This window comes from Filicampus tigris, chromosome 18 (assembly GCF_054856515.1).
Source record: "Filicampus tigris isolate MCC_2025a chromosome 18, RoL_Ftig_1.0, whole genome shotgun sequence".
NCBI lineage: Eukaryota > Metazoa > Chordata > Actinopteri > Syngnathiformes > Syngnathidae > Filicampus > Filicampus tigris.
The window spans coordinates 4,015,393-4,036,665 of record NC_141234.1 but is presented as its reverse complement, the minus strand read 5'-3'; the positions used below and the strand labels follow the sequence as shown (position 1 = coordinate 4,036,665).

Here is a 21,273-nt window from a genome sequence, read left to right as displayed (position 1 = left end):
GCTCCCGCCCAACAGCGCTGACATCAATAGTTTGCTTGAACCGAATCGGCAGCTATAAACATTATTCAGGCGGCAAACAAAAGTGTTACACTGACAAACATGTAGTCGGATGATGTCACTTTCAGCGCTGAGCGATGAGCTTTTAAACTCAAGGCAAAGATCACCCTTCGAGAAACAGCAGACATGCTTACACGTTGTATGGCACACGCACAAACACAAATATAACCGCAGTGTATCAACAAAGAAACGTCGCGCAGCCAAGCTTTTCGGAATGCACGGCAGCAGGCTGTTGTAAGATGGTGGGGTGGGGTGGGGGCTTCGGTTGGGACCGAGCCAGCTCGAGCGACGGTCGTCTTTTGTCGGGATTTACGACTGCGCACATGTTTCGAGGGAATTCATATGGTAATATTGGTAAACGGATGCGTTAAGTTGCATGCCATTGTTTCTTGTCAGGTGTTACGGTGCAGCTTTACGTTATGGATGTACACTTTCCTTCACACCAATAATCACGGACAATTTTGCCAGCCATACATCCATTCTGGGTTTATAGCACCCTGGTGCTGTCCATTTATTCCAGAGTCCATCTGGGAGAGTCCAAACTGATAGAAGCACACTATAATGGACATTTTATAAGCTACCGGACAGATAGATCCACTCTACTCTTGCTTACTACTCTCCCTCACCCCTTTGCTGGCTCCGAAGCAGATATGAGAAGAGAAGTTGAATTAGATTGGTGCAGGACAGCGTCTCCCCAGCTGCGGGGACCTCAAGGTCATTTGCGCGCTTTCAAAATGGATTCAGAATCGAGTTTTCTCAACCCCACGGGCTGCCTGTGTATTTTTCTCGCCTCCCTTTGCCGCATACACAATCACATATATACACAATGATCCTCACAAGCCTCCGATACTTCCTGAAGCCAAATTGGTTTTGTTTCATTTCGCCTCCATTTCTTATTTGCCCCATCTCCACCTGTTTGGCTTTCTCTTACGAGATCTTTTCCAAGGTTTCCACTCTTATGAGTTGGCAAAGCACTTCTCAGTCTGCCCGATAAAAAGCCTCTGTAAGTACTTTCATGTTTTTAAAAAAAGCAGATGTGAATATTGATGTACGGCAAGTATCAGTATAGGACGGGAGTAAAAAGTGCAAGTTGCTACAGAATATTACATTAAAGTTTCTAGTATGGGATCAGATTTGCATCAACATATCAGAACAAGAACAGGGAAAAACATGTTGACAACTTTAAGATCTATGTAAAACGTCAATCAAAATAATGTCCAGTTTTGCAAAACAGCAGTGCTTGTCTTTGTTTTCCTCACTGAATATGAGGTCATTCATGTAAATCAAAACAAATGCTAATAGCTTGTCATTGTCCTATTCCAAGCTTCCATTGGAACAATATCCAAACAATATATGCTCTGATTCAAAGTGATATCATTTAACTCATACAGTTCACATGGGTCATAAGAAGTGTTTACTCAATTAATTGATTGTTAAGCATTGGGCGGGGTTGTTTGTGTCTTGAAGTGATCAAGGCACAATGGAGTGCACTGCTTGGCTGCAAACAACAGATGAGTTTGTATCCTAAAGAAAAACACAACATCTGCTATGAGAGGTTCAGCTGCATCCCAGGAGCAATCAGAGTTCAGCATTCAGAAGGGTAACCGTGACAGAACTTCGTAGAAGGCGGAATATCTGAGAATGTGAATTTCAGCAGGTTCATATGCTCATGGCAATGCAAAACTGCTGATGATTAAGTAGCTTTATAGTTTATTTTTGTCCATCTCAGTTGAGACGACCAGCATGTTCATACTCCTAATTGGATGCAAGAATAAAATTACATTTGACCAGACTTTTTTTGTTTTTCTTTTTTTTAGCAGGACATCAGGTTTTCTTAAAGATGGTTGGGCAAACCTTCCCACTGCCAGAAGAGATGCAAGAGCTAGACTGGCACCTACCAGGTTCAGCTTTCGGAATATTTCCCCCAAATTCTGTCCTGGCAGTGCAGTCATTAAGACCACAACCAGATTGTGAGGACTTCCACCAGACAACAATGATGTGGAAAATACATGATGGAGCCACACACACGAGTTCTACTCAGGCTTGCCTCTGCAGGAAGATGGTGTTGCCATAGCAACATGATCATCTGGACGCTAGTAAGGAATTTAAGAGATGAGAGTGACAGCGGGTCTTGGAGGGATGGTTGGAGAGGGATTATTAATCATTGCCCACTCCCAAGCTGCTAAATGTTTCCTGCATGAAGGTGAACACATCGGTAGATGGTTGCTCTCTGCAGTGCGGGCATCCATCTATTTCTGAGTCTTTTTTTTTTTTTTACTTTTTCATTTTTAGTTGCTGCTTAGTCCTTTAAGTCTAGTCTGAAGCACTGACATGAGCGCAGCAGCAAAATGTCTGGCATGGATCCTGCTAGACTGGGTGTGTCAGTGGTCATGCTCTTGCAATTTTGGTCACGTTTACTCATTCATGTGTGATGATTTTTTTTTTGGGGAGTATTCAACAAATGGAAGCAGCCTATCCTGTCAGCACACTAAAATGCATTCATGATACAAGTCCTTCACAAACACACAAACTGATTGCTTGTATTCATACCTATTAAGATCACAGGCCAAAGAAATTTAGAGGCATTTTTTTTTTTTTTTTTTGCATAATTCATATAGCAGAAGCGCAAGAGGAGGCTGTAGATTCCACATCATTTGGTTTAGTGCTTTGCAGGAAGGTGTGGAAAACAAGCTTATAAAACACTTGAACACTGATTGTTGTTATCAGACGCTAGCCAGACAACATATATGCTGTACTCGCACGGCATTTAACCCAATCCAAGTCAAAATAAGGGTCAGCACACTTTGAGGGAATCATTTCAGCACTAATGGACATGAACCGAAGCGTGGAAACCCAGAAAGCGCTGTACATTACTTGATTTTTGGGTGGGGGCAGTAACACACCAAGCAAAACCTCCAAAATCTGCCTTTCAAAAGAGATTGGATTACACAAATTGTATTCATTCCCATTCATTTGGTCAGAATATGACAACTGAATGCATAAATATGACTGCAGCAACACCAAGCGAAGGAAGAAAAAAAATACTGGGCCAAGAAGAAAAAAATCAAAAATCACATTACACTATTGGCTGCTCAGATATTAGTTTTTCTTAGCAATCTGATACATGTGCATCGTCAAATTCTGAGACATAGGATAAACAAGACTTGTGTTTGTTACATATTTATGTTCAGTATGCCCTGTTCTATTATTTCTGCTTTATAATTATTTGTACAGCAACATTTAATGATCCACTTTTCATGGCGAGACTAAACTGCTTATATGTGATGTCATAGGCGTAGTATACTTTACCACCTCAACATGTTAGAAGGATTTTTCATGGCGGATGCCTTGTATCCATTACACGTAGCCTTTCATTTTCCTAAAAAGAATTTTAGATAACCCCACTCATGTCACAGGGATTACATCTGAAACCATTGTTCATAACAGATCTACATCTGTCCCGCAACTGACTAGTAAAGTCAAAAGGGCCCTTAAGTCACATTGATTCCCTTTTCCACAGTGTGCAGCAATCCACACACAGCAAATGAACACACTTAAATAGCCCAAGGTGAGAGCAATCTTGCTCTTTACAAGAGCCTACATCACTTTAGCTGAACCATGTCGACAACCAACTCTTTACTTCTCCTCCCCTGCAACAAAAAGGTTCCAAGTAATTTGGTCCAAGAAGAGAAAACATGTTGAACATGCACCTCAGTAAATTGCAGAGAGCAAGTCCGTCCAAGGGAGCTAATTGTGAGCGGTCATGCAGCAGGCAGGAATCGCTGCAGTAAGAGAGTTAATTCAATGATGGAGTTCAACCGTTATGCTCGGAGTGGTGCGTTTTTCCCCACAGACAAACGCTACGTAATCCGTATCAGCTTGTGAGATGCTCTGGGAGCTTGATGACTTATTAACCTTATTTGCTTTGAATATAACCTCCATGTTTATTGCTGACTGTGACACCACATAATTGTTTGAATGTGACTTACTAGTACAATTGGGGGAAAAATATTGCTTGCACCTTGAGGTGGTTTTTAATAAATATGCGCTGCTGTACTGCAGAGATACAGACTGACTACTGTACAATGTGGTATACACTCCAAGGCACCTTTATTGCAGATAGCAATGGCGGCAGATAAACCAAATTGCCCTGTCGATCATCGACTCGTCACTCCTGCGGAACACGTCGCAATTCCACTCAAGCCGTCGCTGCAAATGGGTTTTTCGAAAATCACGGAAGATGACTCACAGTGGAGGCCCCTCCAACACAACAAGGCTTACAACTTGACATACTCCGACCAACACCAACATTGAACTTGGGAGTACATCCAAAAAGTACTCACAGCACTTTCGCCTTTTCCACATTTTGTTAGGTTGCAGCCTTACAAAATGTGGGAAATGTGAAAGCGCCAAATTCCTAAATGCTCCGACATCTTAACTGGACTTCACCAAGTCAATTCGGCTCACTGGACATTTGAAAAGGCTCACACAGTTGACATTGCTTGTCAAGCATTCAATCCAAAGAATTCTCTGCAGAGAAAGGATTGCCTTGATGTACAGATCGGGTGGAGGGTACCGAAAAAATTCTGCTGCTTGCGGCATCATCTTTTAAAAAAAAGCTTTAGGCTGTAATTGCTGCCAAAGATGCATCAATAAAGTATTGGGACGAGCTGTGAATAATAAGGTATGTGTGTGTCATTTTGGAATATAGCTTTAATAATGTGGACAAGCGCTGAGCACTCGACAGATTCACTGCATGCTCCTTGTCAGGTTCTATTTCTGTCTGCCATTGACGTCGTTTTTCTCTCTGCCCACAATCTTGCCTGGCTAATTGATGGGTGGAGCCCGTCAGCCTCACCTGTTGGCAATCAATCTTTGTTGGTATTTAGCTGCAGCTCCAGTGGCATGAATGTGCCAGAATATTGCCTTGCCCGTTGGTGTTGCTGTAGTTGTGTTGTTCCAACTTTTTCCATCTGCTTTGTGGTTCTTTGGATGTGTGGTGACGATCTATGAGATGTAGTGCAACAACATGCGTACATAGTGCAAAAATAACACATGGGATGTTTTTTTTTTTTTCTTCCCCAAAATAAAACACCATAACCCAAATTAATTTTCTAAAGACAAGTTAAGAACCATTTTGAGAATTAAAACAATTGTTTTGTTAATTGAAATAAACATAAGAATGCCAACACAGAGAGTTCATACTTGTTATTGACACTACCAGTCACTCTTTGCACCTGACTTGCTTCAACTCAGGATTTCTTGCTACCGCCATGGCTTTTTCACTTTCATGACCAGCCCCAATCTGTCCCCTGTGACCAAGTATACATCTCACCTCTCTTTCTATACCCTTTGTCACTGCCAGTATCAGTATTTGGTGCAACACTCGGAAATTTACACTACCACCGTCCTCCTTCCTCATGAGAAATCACTTCTGCCTGGCAAAAAAATGCCAAACTGTTCCACTGTTCTAGTTGATTCAGTTATTCATTTCCATAATTATTGGAGTGTGTTTTAAACTAAATATTGTTTTGGGCTGGATTTTTGATCTACTTATATTTGACGACAGCTGTTACCTCATATAATCGTCTGACTGATCACAGAGTACAATTCCAGTTGATTGCTTCAAATGATGCTCCATACCAAAGACACACACATCAACACGAGCAGCATTGCAGCAAGTATATATTCGGCTCGACTGGTGGTTGCCGTTCTCTGCTGGAGCGCGACCTGAAACGCGGAATAGAATGAAAAGCAAGATTAGCTCCAAGATGGACCTAGTCATGCATTGAGAGCCGCCCTTCTTTCCACAAAGGACCTATCAGCATGAGTTGTGTGTTTTTAGTCGGGATGGACCGATTACCGGCCGGGCGGATTACCGGCCCCAATGTTCAGTGTTTTGACGAATATCGGCATCTGCCTTTTTTTAAAATCTGATGGCTGATAATAAATCCATTTAAAACTATGTTAACTTCAAGGAACTATTTCAATTTTCAGTTAATTTTATGATAGATTCTACCGACCCTTGGAATATTCTGCACTGTTTGATTTTGTTTGAAATCAAAACAAAGCTAAGTGAAATTTTAAAATGTTGGAGGACTTTATTTACTGTACAAAAGTATCTGGAGCAATTGTTTAAATTTCCATGTAACTTTTGAAGACATGCTGATGACCCTGGGAGCTGCCTTTTTTGCAAAGATGTACAAAGGTGTACGTATATTGGCAAACATTTATAATAATTGAATAAAAATCAACATTATACAAATCTAAAAAAGTATTGAATAAACAATTGATTAAATATATATATATATATATTTTTTTTTTGACGCCAATATTTTCCTTTTTTTCGTCTCCGACTATCGGTTATCCGCTACTGACTACTAACAGTAGTAGTACTAAGAATCGGTATTGATATCGGCCCTGAAAAAAACATATCGGTCTAGCGCTAGTTTTTATCTTGAGTGCATACAGTACGGCATATAATGATCTTTCGACTACTATTGTAAACATACAGCAGGCAAAGACAGAATCGAGCTTAAATATTGTGCAAAATCATGTTGAAATTGTATGAAATATGCTTGAATGACATAGAAAAAAATGTGCCAAATACGGCACTTGAGTGATTTTGATTGATTGGTTAATCTTTGACTGTATGACTATATAACATTGTCAGCTAAATCGGGTCAAAGGGCTTTAGACTCTCACAATTTCAACCCTTTGGGCTGTCTGAGCATCATTGGTCCTATCACTGTGGTAATGACCCCTTATAAGCCCTGAATGCTGACAAAAGACCGGACAGCTGCCTGAGTAAACAATGGCAAACTAGCGTTTTGCTTTACACGTCACCCGATACAACAGCTGTGTGCATGGAAATGCTGCTCTTTTATATCTATGAGGGCATCATGAGTGTATAAGAGTGCATCTGTGAGCATGAGAGTGCCAATTGAGAGGGTAATGAGGACCGCTGGGGCTCATTTAAACTACCAGGGTTCACTAGCCGAGAAGCGTGACAGGGCTCCAAGCCCTCCACTCTTCCCATGGCAAAAAGCCTCACGGTCAGGTCCAGCAGCTTCCAAGTCTTATCATTTCCACCAAACATCACCTCAGGGCTCATACAGATGGCTAAAAATCCAGCCTGACCTTTTAGCCTCAGCAGCTTGAAGAATGGACGCACCATGTGGATGAGACTAACCCCTGGTGCTATAATGCCTTCCCACCTCACCATCTTACATTTACATGTATGAAGATTGTTGTACTATTCATAAGCTATGCTTGTGGATATTGTCATTCATCCAGGTAATTTCTTTCTCTGGGAATTGAATCAATTGCAACCGGACTGCTCGGTTTGTCTTAGAAGATGTTTGGCCTCTCTTCCGAGATGGCCTTGGTTGTGCTTTGAGAAGTAAAGTCCGTTCCAGCGACTCTCAGGAGTCGCCGCTGAGTAATTGCTTGATTGGTGATGGAAAAAAATTCTTTGACTCAAGCCTTTTTGGAAAGTTACTGTGGTCTGCCGAAATCGTGCCTGCCTTCATATAGGGACTGGCCACGGGATGGGATGCAAACGACCATTGTTGAGATGCCTTGCATAGAAGCCTCTATAGGTCAGTAAGTCATCAGGTGGAAACATCTTCATTAATATTCCGTTTGGTTGTAATCAGTGTTGTTTTTGGCATTTGAGATTTAGTCTTAGTCTTAGTCTTTTGGACGAAAATGCTTATTAGTTTTCGTCACATTTAGTCATTCCTATTAGTGATAGTTTAAGTCTAGTTTTAGTTGAGGAAAAATCAAAAACGTTTTTAGTTTAGTTTTAGTCGACAGAAACTCCCCAAAAATGTTTTAGTCTAGTTTTCGTAAATTTATTCGAAGAAAATTCAAAAAAGCTTTAGTCCGTTTTAGTTAAAAACAGGCATACAAGTTTTTGTACATACATTCCGTACAGTACTAAGTACTTTGGCGGCTAACCGCATTGCTAAGGCTAAAAAGTCATTCAATATTGGTGAAATAAAAAAAACTGTGGATTTGCGTTTACTATCGTACACACACACACACACACACACACACACACACACACACACACACACACACACACACACGCACACACACACGCACACACACACAAAATATCAGCGTGGTGAGCCCTCAAATGTCGCTTGAGATTTGTCATTCTTTCCACTTAGTTTGCGGCCACATTCACCGTTACCGCTGTCTACAATGCATTGTGTTGTTCTTTCTGCTGGGTTGTACAGAAAGTATGTCCATATCTTCCCTTCGTTTACGACCACCAAGCCCATTTGCTGTCACCATGGTCCATCAAAGGAAAGTGTGTCAGTGTGCGTGAGCAGAGACAAATGACCGCAGACCTGTTCGTGTTTTGTTGTGCCGGTGTGTGCGACGCGTGCGCCCCGCGTGCTGTCCCGGCGGTAGGCGTGCCCAAATGAGGATAGGTTGCACCGGCCTTGCAATTTTTTGAAAGACAGATTACAATAGGAAGTGTGCAATAGGAAGTGATGTCATAAATTTTGAACGTCAGACGGACCACACACTAACAATTTCGTCCAGTCTCGTCTCGTCATCGAAAATTCATGCACGTCGCATCATGTTTTCATCGTCAAAGAGCCACGTTTAGCTCGTTATCGGCATGAAAAGAAGGGGCGTTAACGAAATATTTTCGTCATCGTCATCGTTGTCAAAAACAACACTGGTTGTAACTACGTTTATGCCACGAAAACATCTTCGCTTAAAGTCTCCGGTGGCTGTAATGTATTCCACGGGGTTATCGCGAGCCTTTGCCACACCGTGACAACAAGGCACTCTAAAGTGGCCCTGCCATCCAACTATCCTAAGGGAAGATGTATATTTGGGGCGTAAGCACTGCTAGCTAGCTAGCCCAAAATATCAGGAAACCTGAAATGATGTAAAACTTTAATATCTCTTCGACTGAGTACTACATAAGTCTCAGTCTTAGCTCCTTCAGAAATTATCTTCAAATGTGCAGCATATTATTAGAAAGAAATCTCTGAACTCACATTACAGGTTCTTTAAGGAGCACTGACTGGCTCCTGATGGGCAACCTGCTGCCCCTTTCAAAACTGTGTAATTGGACAATTTGTGTTAAGCTCTTTGACAACTGTAGACAATTGCAGCCCATTTACAATTGAATTTCTATTGCCATCAATCATGGAACTATGCTGTGAAGTTAATTCTGTTGCCCCAGTAACACGGTTATTTGGAAATACCCTGCAATTCAGGTACACGCATCCACACACGCGCATAGACAGGAGCACATCGTGCACGCACAGGAGCCTCATCACTTTACATTGATTTCCTGCTGGCCAGCCAACTGCTTAGCCATCTTTGCGGTGACAGTTTGACCCATGAGACCTGTTAGATGTTCCCTCTTACGCACTGGCACACATGCACGCGTACACATTTATATACAGGGAGCTATCCTGAAGCCAGCAGGGAACTCCCTAAAGCATTTATTGACCGCTGAGTGAAAGTGGCTTTTAATCCATCACAGGCTTAAATGCCTGTCACTGTGCGCTTGTGTGATATTAAAACATACATGCTAATTGAGAACACCTTTTGTTTTCTTTTTTTTTTGAAACAATATATGAACTAGCAGCTATGTTTGCTTTGACCAAAAACTGGCACAAACAAAACACTTCAACTCGGATGCTCAATTATTATTCAGGAGAAAAGCTGAACGTGTCAAAGGTCTCCTCCCATTGAAAGCTCTGCAAACACAAGATGAGCCCGTCTAACCTTCCATTAGAGCAAATTACCATCACGCTAGGACGTCTGCTTGTGCAACATCCCAGAGGTGAACCTTCCAGCCTGACAGAGCAACACAATCAGGGAGCGAACGAGAGGAAGACAGAGGAATGATAAACTGGTAAAAAAAAAAAAAAAAATGTTTGCACTCATTCCTCAGTCCATCAATTAAATACCTTCTTCAGCAGCCCACACACAGCATTGGTTACAGAATGACTTGCCATATTTGTTGAATGTTAATATTGAGGGTGCCATGAGGTCATAGAAGGTAATAGAGAGAAAAGAAATTTGTTCTTATGTTATTGTTTTTCTCTGCCAAGGCCATCAAATTAGAGGACTTTTCTCTGTAGCCTCGTTATTGTCAAGTCCATGTTGGAGATCATTGTGCTCTGACCACAAAAACATATACACTGACAAGGCCCATGTGCATCCACAGAGATGTCACAATATTTTGATCTTGCAATATTAAAATTGCCACAATATCTCGTCGTTGTCATGTCACGATATTAATAGCAGCAAATCTGCTTAAAAGCCCAAGTTGTTTTAGAATTGTGCAGTTCCAGCACCCTCCGGTAGTTAGTTTATTAGTGCGGTTTAATTTGATGCATGACTGGCCAAGCCTATTTCTTTGTGAATGATGTTATGTACAAAAACAGAACAGTGTGAAGATTCTCTTAAACATGAGCTCTTTTTTTTTTTTTTTTTTTTACAATATTGTGAGCTTTTATACAGTATTGTGATCTTTTTATGCATCGCCAATCTCTCCACAACATTGTGATAATTATCGCACCGTGAGGTTCATATCGTGATATCGTACTGTGACATTTGGATATCGTGAGATCACTAGCATCCACATAAGTCAAATTATAACCATTGTTGTTTTTAAAATAATTTCCATATTTGATGTTCTCTCTAATGCAAAGAAGATTTGCATTAGTGCAATCTCCTGTGTGTTAGTATGTGTCTGCTGTGAACGCCTTTGCTGTGTCCTTTGTGAATGATGGCTTTGCTAAAGTACTGTGAAGAGAAACATTGGTTTGCCACATCTTTGATTCATTGCTTGTGTGAGGGGAATTTGCATAGCGGGCAGACTCCAGGCAGATCTGGGCTCTCGTTAGCCGGGTGGCTAGATACTTCATCATTATCATCAGGCTCGCCCTTCACTTGCAGCAATACTGCCCTTGCTCGTAATCTTACATTGGAATTGCGGAAGAAGAAACAACAAAAGATCCTGAAAATATTTTTAAAATAAAGTCAAAGCAAAGATAATATTCAAAGTGATTTTTATCAAGAATTTTAATGAGGTATTTTCCCGGCAACTAATCTGCCACTTCAGTCCTGCATTGTGCCATGTCCCCCCGCCGAATAACAAACAAACAAAAAAAGTCAATTTGTGGGATGGTTTGTTTGCAGGGTTTGTTTGGGTCAAATGCCAGGATAGTGTGGCGGATGCAATATTGAATATCTCCGTCTGATCAGTGCTGGATATCGAAAATATGTCTCTGTTGAAGTATACATTGCAAAATCCTACTAAATTCACCTGTCAGCATGCTGTCACACGTCCACAGCAAGTCTTGCGCTCTCTCTCTCTCTCTCTCTCTCTCTCTCTCTCTCTCTCTCTCTCTCTCTAGCTCTTTCTCTCTCCACCACTATTCTTCTCCATCTCTTTTTCTGACAGCCTTGCTGCAGTGCTTTCAGGGACAGTGCTTGTCGTAGAGGACATGCTGACGAGTGTCGATCGATACCAACTCCCAAACCTTGGCATCCGCTTGGGAGCTGTGTGTGTGTGCGTGTGTGTGTTATGTGAATACTATTGTTTGTGTGTGCGATCGTGTTGAATCAGGTAAAGATGTCTGACACATTCTGTTGCTATTGTCGAACTGTTGATGCGCAGGAATACATGAACGGTGTAATCAAAGTTTGGTTCGAAAGATGAGATCAAATTATTCCAAGAGCCATCTCCTGAATTTGAACATGCAAATTGATGCTCTTTCCCATTGAGAGGTTGATGAATTTAGTTGAATCCAGCTATCATTCACTGATACTTGAAGACAATTTCTAGACATCCTGGTTCCTTGCGTATTCGTGCCTATTTGACAGGCGGATGCGATAAGGCTCAATGCCAAGTGTGTTACCATCAACAGTGAGCAACTTGGCACTTATGCTACACCAAAATGTGGCATTGAAAATCCATTTCTGAACAAGAACTGACTGCAGTGGCATCAAAGTAATTGCAGCGGGGTGACTCAAAAAGAAGGTAACAAGGTGAAGACTATAACTAAGGTTTGACCCGCTCTTAAATCCACCACTAGTAACTGGTGGTGTGTAAAAATGCACTTATACCAGCCACCGTGTCAATAAATTCCAAGCGCATTTCTTTTCAGCAAGACCCAAGAAGCATCCTTTAATTTATGCTCGCCTTCAGAACACAAAGACACACAGTGATTGTTTTCCTAACCCCTTATTTGTCTCGTTATTTACTTATTCATGTTGTTACATGCATCGTGAACTTTTATCGTATTCCTCGTCGGTGATTGGCAGGCCATAATACATGAAGTAATGGACAATGTTAGACCTCAAGCTATGGACCATAGGGAGAGTCAGTTGTAAGCAGAAGGCCACACCAATCCAGGCTTTTAAATGAGGCAGTGAAATCAGTTGTAAAACTTGCAAGGGTAAGCAGTGAAGGGCAGCAAAGGGTGGTTTTAAGTGCTGTTAAAAGCCTGGCAGCAGCATTTTGTATCCACTTTGTCTTTTGATATGGCCGATAACACAAAGTGCTTTTTAGTATGGTAGACATAACAATATTGGCAACTTTTTTTTTTTTTTCCTGAGGTTCGCAGCACTTGATTATCTTGGAAAAAAAAGATTGCATGAATCATTCTGAACACTAAAACAAGGATGGTGATACTTAAGATGCAAATACAATTAAGCTTGTCGATTTGTAGAGAATCTTCCTAATCAATTTGCCCTTCTTTGGTGGAACAATCTGTTATTGAAGGCAACCTGATAATTAGAATATCTTTATCTGGTATGTCTTATTTCCATTCATATTATTAAGATACGAAAGAGTAGAAGAAGTCCAGATTTTTTCATCAAGTTTTCACTTTTGTGTATGTTAAACTACAATTATTATTTTTTTCAAATGTCTTTTTTTTAAATAGTATTTCTGGATTTCTGGAATGGATTAGTAGAATTTACAATAGGAGAAAAATGTGTGTGTGTGGGGGGGTGCGTGTGTGTTCTGATTTACTGTCTTTAAAATCACATGTTTGGAAGAATATAAAAAAACCGCCAGGCAATATATTATTTTGATAAAGACTAGTGAATGTGCATCATGGATTTTTGTACTGCTCAATCTCTGTCTACAATACAAACTGTATGGAGGAGGCGATAACCTCCAGTAATTCAATTCCTCTCACAAAACAATGCACGTAAACACACACTGGCAAGGACATTTGTGAGGGGAACTTGAAAACATGATTGATCATCCCTCTCACCTGCATACCTTGACACTCATCTCATTTAGAACAAACACACAAACACAAAACCATGTAGTGTCACCTCCACTGGCCCATTACATTTCCACGAAGATGATATCGTCTCAAGCTGGAATGCAGTGCGGCAGAAGGGAGGGAAGGCTTCGCAGCGCTGTGGGAGACGCATCGTGGAGGCAGAAAGTCACGCTTGAGTGGAAATGTATGAAAGCTTTGGAAGGCGAGGGAGACGCGTAGCGACCCACCAATACAGTCACCCACACACCAGCCATCTCATGTGTTTCTGCTGAACTCAAGGGATACGATTTCCTTGTCTTGTAATGATTTCTAAATTGGGCCTCTTTGCCCTGGGATATATTTAATTGCCACACACCGGCTGGTGATGCTAATGCGCGCTGACAAAACGAGAGCGAGAGGCAGAAAGAGCGGGTGAGAGAAGGGAGTCACTTGTTTTGAAGTAACTTTGACTTAGCAAGGACACCGGTGTCTGTCACGGAGTGGACCGCTCTGCGCAGTTATTGTCTGCCAAGGATCGGGGGGGGGGGGGGGGATCTTGATTAGCGGCGGTCTAGTGCCACATGTCAGCTTGCTTTGCTCACGCCATACAAACATGCGCACACCAAACGCACACATGCCTCAATTCCAGGGTATTATCCCTGCGTGTTTGTTTCTTTTCAGTAACAATTGTTCCCCCTTCTGTTATGTCAGCGGCCAGTATATTCTGTGCTTATGTGCAGAGCATGTTTCTGGTATATGCATGCAAATAATCGGCGTGGTCCGGTTCTACTGTGTTTTTGCAAAGGCCGCAGCTGGAAGGAAGAGAGAAACGGCAGTAAAACAAAACACGGTCATGCTTCATGGCTGGCGGTTAATGTGGAATACACAACCCTCGTTGCGGTGTCTATGTGCATGCGTTACCAAGTGTGTTTGTGACGCTTTCCCTCCCTGTATTAGGATAAATAGCCCTTGTCTATCATGCAAGGCCGTGTCTGGCAAACAGATTCTCCTTCACGTCATGCCAGATTAACACAAATGAGCTCCCTGGGAGACTTTTCATGGGTAAAATGTGTCAGGATGACACTTTAACGTCAAGGGCATATTTGGGGGAAACTGTAGGTGGCCGCCAGACTTGAAGTATGGCTGCATTTTCATGGAATGCTGAGGAATGCTCAATATTTTGCATGTGAATTCATCAGATTGTAAATTGGAAAATACAATAATAGAACAACAATATGTCTGTATGTCTCCTGTGCCTCAATATGGATGGAGTTACCACAAAGAGAAATAATATTGAGAACCACAACATGTCGACTGCAATACTGTCATTCCACTGGTTTTGCAAACCGAAAATGACAGTTTTTGTCTTCTACAATTCAGAGCATCTTTTCGCATGTCTGATTGCACACACAGAAGTGCATTATGCAGATTAACGTATGCATGGTCACACATTACCATTGCTGCAGACTCAGGTGGCCTTCTGATTATCCCAAGTCTCAGTGAACTTAAAATGGTCACCAAAATGTCGTATTTTTTTAATTTCCATGTTAATATGCAGCATCAGTGTTCAACGTGCATTTAGTTTGACTGCAAATGTTATCTTTTCCCCATCATTACATAACACAAACATTAAATGAAGTTACGGTGGAGAGTCAGCGACTATACTGAACGCAGTGACTATTTATTATTGGCTGATTTATTCTTGGCTCACAAGATTAAATAGGATACAGAGGTGAATTAAAATTCAGGTATGGGATGAGTTCAGCTAGGCACTGTGAGGAAGATTGGCAAGAGCGTAGATAAATGATGAGTTTAAAATCTTCCTCAGTCTTGCAGAGCTTTTTATTAATCCAGGACTTTGGCCCAGTGGAATTGCTTTGCAAATACAAAAAAAAAAAAATCATGATTATCATTATTCATGTTAGCAGCAATGCAATACATCAAATGTTAACACTCTATGTGGAAAAAAATCACAATTTCACTTGCATGCTGTTGTTTACGGCAATTAGGTAGTTGTTGGGAAGTTTGTTTCATCATTTGGCCTGAGACCAGTTCAGGGTGTACCCGGTTCTCATCCATTGTCATCTGGAATAGCTCCAGCACAAGAATCAACAAAGCACCTTCAATCCACTGTTGAATATGCTTAGTCTTTGGCAATGTTTCATTGCAGTTAAATTCCGTTTAGGCTTAGGGCCAAAGCATCACGCAGTGCGAGGTGAGCTGTAAGGTCATTTTATATGTCCTGAGTTCATGACTTCATAGCTTGATCTATGATTTGGCGAGAAGGTCCTTAGACCTGGTCTGCTAAGAAATAGGAAGCAATGCATTCATCAAAATCACAGAAGAATGACAATTGAGACAATCTTGGGGAAAAAAGCTGGGTAAGAAAATAGTATAGTGGGGTCACAGTATAGTAATGATCAGGAGAAGCTTCATCGTGCAGCAAGATAATGACCCAAATAGAGCATGCGTTTCTGCTCCTGAAGAGGAGACTGAAGCGAGAAACCGCCCAGAAACAAACAAGAACTGAAAGTTGCTGCAGTAAAGGCCTGGAAAAGCATTTTCAAATGAAGAATGCAACAGTCGATGATGGAGTTATCGCAAGTAAAGGTTATGCCACCAAAAATTTAATGTTATTCACTTTAAGATAATTCCCTAATGTCTGTTCCAATACTTTTGCTCACTTGAAAAGTGGGTGGATTCAAACAAACGCCGCTCTGTCTTATTATATCCAGTGGGATTTGGAATGGTTGAGGAGCGGGGAAGCGATTCAAAGGTTGGTTCTGGATTTGACCCTACTTATACCTAAATGAAAATTGTATGATGTACAAAGGTGAGCAATAGCATAGCAGCGTAGATACGAAGTTTAAGATGGAAAGGAAAAGTCTGGGATTTGGAGTGACATGTCAGCGAAAGGAAGATGAAGTCCGGCACTGGGAGACCGCTGATTAAGGCGGCAGTGGACCAAATTATCCAATCTCCTGAGAGCTCATACACGTGCTCAGCTTGGGAGAGGGCATGTGTGTATGTACGCGTGCGCCTGTGTAAAGCGGATGACAGAAGCACTCGGGAGCTGCAGTATATCTCGCGAGGCTCGTGCTGCTCTTCAGTAGTTGTAGAGCAACTCAATGGCAATGAAATACGGAGATGTATGACCACAACTCACACTTTCTCTCTCTCTCTCTCTCTCAAACACGCACACGGTCTGCATCACTCTCCGGCCCGATGACTCCAAGTCAAGCTCTAGTGGCTTCATGTGATCGATTAACTGTAGAAAATAGCCTTGCATCGCACCTGTGCCCATGATGTGATGCTATCCCCCAGAGGTCTGGATTTCACTGTTTACTGCGTGTGTGTGTGCGGGTGCGTGCTTGCGTGCGTGTCCATCCTTGTTGAAGTTCACTTTGCGTGCCAATATGAAAATATTTTGTTGTCATACGCCAACCATTCAAATCCCAATGGCATGTCTGCCATTTAGTATGAATATCAGTCTGATTTGTATATGTTGTTTTGGATACAAAGGCATTATGTAAGCGCAAAACCTGCGATGTGAAGTTTGGGACAAAACGTTTGTGTACACCAAATTGCGGGGACATGAGTCACCAGCCACCTGAGAAACCTCACTGAAAATCCCTCTAAAGTGAAAATAAATGCATTTTAAATTTGAAATGTCATACTACTTTCCAAATTTGAATAATTGCCAAGTATAGTCTGCACAATTAGGCTTCAAAACCATGAAAAATCAAGCCATTCTCACCGCTCTTGAACACTGTGGGTGTGTCTGCTACATGTGTGAAACCACGCCCACTCAAATGTGGGCTGTCAATCAAATGTTAAGTCAATCACGTGTTTGAGCCATGAATACATCTAGGCTTAAAAGTTACTGTGACTGGAATATATCGCACGCTTTTCCACGCCGTGACAATGAGGCACTCTAAAGTGGCAAAGCGAGGTCGATACACACGCTGTCTGTCAAGTCAGGCTTTTCTTGTTTTAGTTTCCTCCCTCCCTGCCCTTCCCCCTTCCTCCCCGTGTTGTGCGCACACTCACGGCCAACAACAAGGCACTCTAAAGCGGCTACATCAGGACCACCCGGGTCTAGACACTTTCTGTCAAGTTGCGCTCCTTTTCCCTTACTTTCCTGTTTTTTGTTTTTTTTTTCTTGTGTAAACTCAAGGCAGACAACGAGGCGCTCGGAACCAGTTTGCAGCGGTGTCAAACTCCACTGCGTTTTCCTGTGATAGGTTTCCTAATTTGGATTCTGAGCATAATCCTGCATCTCATTAGCGTGTGCAGCCATAAGAAGCCGGTGATTTTTGTTGAAGCCTCAATTTTGACGAATTACACTTCAATTGCTTCAACAGGAAGTTGGCTTGTGCTGCTCATGAAATACAGCAGAGGTTGAACGATCCACTGTCGACCGTACCGACGCACAGAGAGGTGCTTAGTGTGTGTGTGCGCAACTAAGTGCAGTGTGTGGAGGGGCCTTTGCCGTGAGCATAAAGAGGCTCAGTGCTGATCCCGGTCAGAGAGAAAACCATCGCTCACAAGCATAGAATACTAATCCCGCTGCCTTAGTCACCCGCCGGAGACAGCCCTTCACACATGCACTTTTTCCTTCATTCATTTCATTTGTTTTAGTGGGTAAAGAAGATGAGTGCTGAATGAGAAACAATTACTCATGTTCATCGACAGAAGCGCGTGTTGACGAACAGTCATTACTCACAGTCAGTGTGCAAGTGTTGCAGGCTTATTAGGTTATTAAAACACCTGTATGTCCTTTATGCCTGCACAGCACACCGTGTGAAAATAAATACCTCTTCTCATCCATGCTGACATACGTACGCATACACACGTGCATGCCGGCGTGCACACACCTCTGTCGGCTGTAATTAGAAGGAATGAAATCATGTTCAAGAACAGTAGTGGTAGGATTGTGAACTGTGTGATTCTTTGAGTATGTGAGCGAGAGAGTCACAAGGACGAGTATTTGCTCTTTTGAGTACTCACCGATACCAAGTACTGATACCTCTAGTACTTTTGAAGTTTAAAATTCCATTTAACACGGTTGGGAACAAAGACTCTGGCCGATGTGCCAAACTGCTGCAGTATATTGCCAACTACTGCAGACGAGGACTCAATCAATGTCAGATTTTCCTGCCTTAAGTATCCGTGACTGGTATTGACAGCCTCAATGAGTACCCGATACCTTAAAATAAGGAAGGTATCAGCCTGATATGATACCTGGTATCGGTACGTGCCCATTCCTAATGAGTACAATTCATAATTCCTGCTGACAGACAATACATCTTTCTTTTCAAGCATCAGTCCACACCAGGTGTGGGCAATTCCAGTCCTCGAGGACCGGTGCCCTGCCTGTTTTCCATCTCTCCCTGCTACAATTGAATCAGGTGGAAAACATGCAGGATACCGGCCCTCAAGGACCAGAATTGCCCACCCCTGGTTTACACTAATTAGTGGTCACCAAGTGAACAGCTTCATGCCTGACTCTTCCTATGTTGCTGCAAAAGTCAAGTATAGTGTCAGTATTCAGTTTGAGGGCACTTGACTCAACCATGTTTTCACATTAAAACATGTTTTATTGAGATCGCACCTGACGACTGAAAATGTCTTACAAAGACCAGTTTTTGAAACACGGTTTGAGTTTGGTGTCTTTTAAAGGTAAAAAGAAAATTACACATAAAAAAAAAAAATCCAGCTCAGATTTCAAGCATGAGTTACCCTAACACTTGGCATCAAATCACAGGATAGAGCTACCCTTTTGTTTTGTTTTTTTCTGCAAAGCAACAATGCATGAGGCCAAGTCTATACCTTATTTTCTCCTCTCATACGCCTTGCCTTTTCCTCGGCCCCATTTATTGGAAGATAAAAACACAGCATCCTTCTGACTGAAAGCAGAAAATAACCTTTCTTTAAGCAAGGTAAAATCCTCAAGGTTTATAACAATATATCAAGTGAGTTAGTCATGCATGTTGGCCTATACATTCCTAATTATTGTTCCATCTAAAAGTAACTCTCCCTGTAGTAAAATAACTCGGGTCAACATTTAGCTGTTTCTGTTGGACTCATGTATTTTGACTATTGGGAAAACACACACAGAAGCGTGCACACACAGCATAGACACTGACGTTCATGTAAATCCCCTTGTGTTATGTTTATAAAGAGACTCTGCTCTGCTTGTTTGATGCACTGATGTATGAACAACCATGTGTATGCGCATGGTTGTCAAATATCATCTTGTCCTAACGTTGCAAAAATCAGTTCACCTCACACTGTCACGCACGTGTAAACATTCATGCACACACAATAATATGCTGCATGTAAACCAAAGTGCTCGGAAGAACACTTCCTAGGCCACAAGGGAAGGATCGGGGGGTTCTAAAATATAGATCAGAAGACTGGATTCATGATTAGCAAATCTTTTTGATGAAGGGCTTGCAGCGTCCACTTTGAGCTGATTATCTTAATTAAAGGCCATCATACAAAATTCAAACGTTGCATTTGGGGGAAAAAAAAAATGGACGGGTGTACAGCCTAAGAGGAAATACAGCACAAGATTTACAGCATTGGCTGTCCATCCCAGGCTTAGTACATGTGCATACATGCATTTCAATGCAAAATGGTATAAGAGTAAATGAGCCATATTTGCGACAGTGGGCCATGAAGGTGCAGTTTTACATATATGCAGTACATAAAAATGATGTACAAATATTTGAAAGGCAAACTCGTTTTTTTCTTAAACACATAATCTTACCTTCTCGAACATCTCTGGGAGCAATGGCGATTGCATCGTTGGAATGCAGCTCAGTGACACAGCAGTCATCCGGAACCATTGACCCATTGCTGAAACTGTGTGGCGTCTCAGGTATCAGTGGGATCGAAGGTGGCATGATGTTGTGATTGGGACATATGCAACCCGTTTGCGTCAATCCGCAACCATCCCTGGTGAGAACATCCTCTTCCTCGTGGTCACCTGTTCGTAAACATTCCTCAAACCATCGGCAGAGCACGCCGCAGGTGAACTGACTTGAGTTCTCGTTGTTAATGAGCAACACCTCCACCAGCCTCATCTCCAGTAAATCCTTGGATGCCTGAGGTTCGTCTGCGGCCGGATGTCTGCTTAGACATAGTTGGACAAAGTTCTTATCAAACTGCAGGAAGGAGTAAGGAGCATCTGAGTTGGATTGACTCCTACAGAGATCAATGACTTCCTGATCCCGCGCCGAGGCTGCCTCTAAGTGAAGCGGACAACTTTGATTGGCCAGATGGTGATCAAGGGAGAGCAGCATGGGGGAGTGCGTCCGGCAGATGGAAGGGTGGCGGTTGAAGCGGAGGTAGAGGGAATACTTGGTGGGATCCGGGTTTTCCAGGGACCAGGAACACCCTGGAGCCCTGGAGGGAAAAAGCTCCCTTAGGGAGAAAGAGCCATAGAGCACCCCGGCGACCAAGCTGGAGCACGGTGTCGAGATGGGTGAGGGGGGTCCCGCTACCCCGGCGCTCGGGGTGACATTGGTGGCCCCGTAGGCAACATTGGCCAGGGCAGACAGAGGAGCCAGAGCGAGGGCAGACACAGCAGCCAGGGCCCCAAGCACAGCCAGGAGAGAGGACAGCACAGACAGATACACCCCACCAGCAGTGTTCATCCTATGACATTCGTCCTGCAGGAGAGGAGAGAAAAAAAACAGAGAGAGAGGGTGTTTGGAATTAGACACACAGGCAGAGCTCTCTTGACACATACAGTCAGAGATTTTACACGAGGAGAGCAGACATGTTCACTTCTTGGGCCCTAAAAAGGCAGCTGGGGATGTAATTTTCGGCAATTCCACTACCTCAGTTGGCATGTAGTACTCTGACCCAATATGGCTTGTGTTTCCGTTTAAGTTCTCCCATCATGTGCTCTGATTGTACAGTGCACCCTCAATTTTCA

At 42.4% G+C, this 21,273-nt stretch overlaps 1 protein-coding gene across 19 annotated transcripts in view; it reads right to left on the bottom strand.

The window, feature by feature from the left end:
- The window catches only part of adgrb2 (adhesion G protein-coupled receptor B2), a 135,186-nt gene that overhangs the window by 74,280 nt on the left and 39,633 nt on the right, over window positions 1–21,273 (bottom strand). For all 19 annotated transcript variants that reach the window (XR_015081997.1, XR_015081999.1, XM_086013894.1 and 16 more), the window contains one exon: window positions 20,101–21,004. Coding sequence is in view for 17 of the 19 variants with exons in the window: in XM_086013894.1 (XP_085870020.1) it covers window positions 20,101–20,989 (889 nt within the window). In the remaining 2 variants the exon portion in view is untranslated. The remainder of the gene's footprint in view (window positions 1–20,100; window positions 21,005–21,273) is intronic.